This window comes from Mirounga leonina, unplaced genomic scaffold, assembly GCF_011800145.1.
Source record: "Mirounga leonina isolate KUSES-001 unplaced genomic scaffold, KU_Mleo_1.0 Mir_150, whole genome shotgun sequence".
Taxonomy (NCBI): Eukaryota; Metazoa; Chordata; class Mammalia; order Carnivora; family Phocidae; genus Mirounga; species Mirounga leonina.
The window spans coordinates 34,693,386-34,694,501 of NW_023270374.1; the positions used below are offsets into that span (position 1 = coordinate 34,693,386).

The 1,116-nt window shown below is 51.3% G+C and overlaps 1 protein-coding gene across 1 annotated transcript in view; it reads right to left on the reverse strand.

Moving 5' to 3' along the window:
* The window catches only part of SERINC3 (serine incorporator 3), a 19,987-nt gene extending 18,871 nt beyond the window's left edge, over positions 1-1,116 (reverse strand). The window contains exon 1 of the mRNA XM_035006368.1: positions 979-1,116. Coding sequence (XP_034862259.1) covers positions 979-1,017 — 39 coding nt within the window. The 5' untranslated portion in view covers positions 1,018-1,116. The remainder of the gene's footprint in view (positions 1-978) is intronic.

Genomic DNA, 1,116 nt, shown 5'->3' on the forward strand with positions numbered 1-1,116 from the left:
AATATATTTCTTACTTTGGGTCAAGGTCAAAAAATTGGAAAGCCACAGCTCTCAAGGAACCTGTAAATGACCAAACACCCTTTTGATTTAGGATCAACAACCTTCAAGAATGGAAAATACACTTTGTACTCTGTCCCTAAGAAATGGTAGTGGAACAAGCTGAGATGGAGTCCTTGGTCAATTAAATCAGGAAGTTATGAGACAAGAAGTGATTTTAAAGAATCATGCTCCTCAGGAGCAAGTATATGAGGGAACTCACCTATTCTCTTCCATAGATCCTAAAATTTCCTTTTTAAAATATGGCGTTTACAACCTACAAAGCGATTCAACCCGTTTATTCACTTTATCCTCACAGCAGCTCTCAAGGTGAGGAATGCTGGGGTGATTAGCCTCATGTTACGGGAAGCCAGAGATAAATGTCTTGGACAAGGTCCCCAAATGTTCGCACCATGGCTTCCAATTTTGAATAATAATCCACAAGGCCTTCTTTCCTTTGCACAACTGCACACAAGCCTCGGTTAAAATCCCAGCTCTGCCACATACTCTGTAGCATCGGGAAATCCATTCTATGGGATAAAAATATCACTTAAGCCACCCCAAATTAAATGTCGCCACCTTAATGAAGGTACTTCGAAATGAAGCAGAGCGCGCTCGCCCCGGAACTCTCATTCCGCGGTCCAGGTTCCAGCTCCAGAGGAACCCAGAGGCCGGAAGCCTCGCGGGGGCGGGGCAATCGAAATTGTAAACAATGACGGCCTGGCCTCCTACGTTGCCCCCCACAAACCCGGAAGGCGAGCCGCCTGATCCCGATGAGGGGGTGGCATCACTGATTGTGGTCTGCGCCCCCGGATACTCTCTGCAGCCCAGGGCCCGTCCCCCCAAGCTCCCGGCCAAGGCCCGATCGCGTCTGCGTTTGGGGCTCCCTATCGCCCTCCCCCAAACGACACGTCCGACGGAGACACCAGACCCCGAACTCACCCAGCTGGCGAGGGAGAAGACGCCCAGCACGGCCCCCATGGTGACGCTGGTGATGCAGGCAGCGGGTCCGGAGGCTTCTAGCGCGGTGGTAACTGCCAGTCGAGGTGTCTCAGAAACGCGACGTTTTTTCAGGCCGGA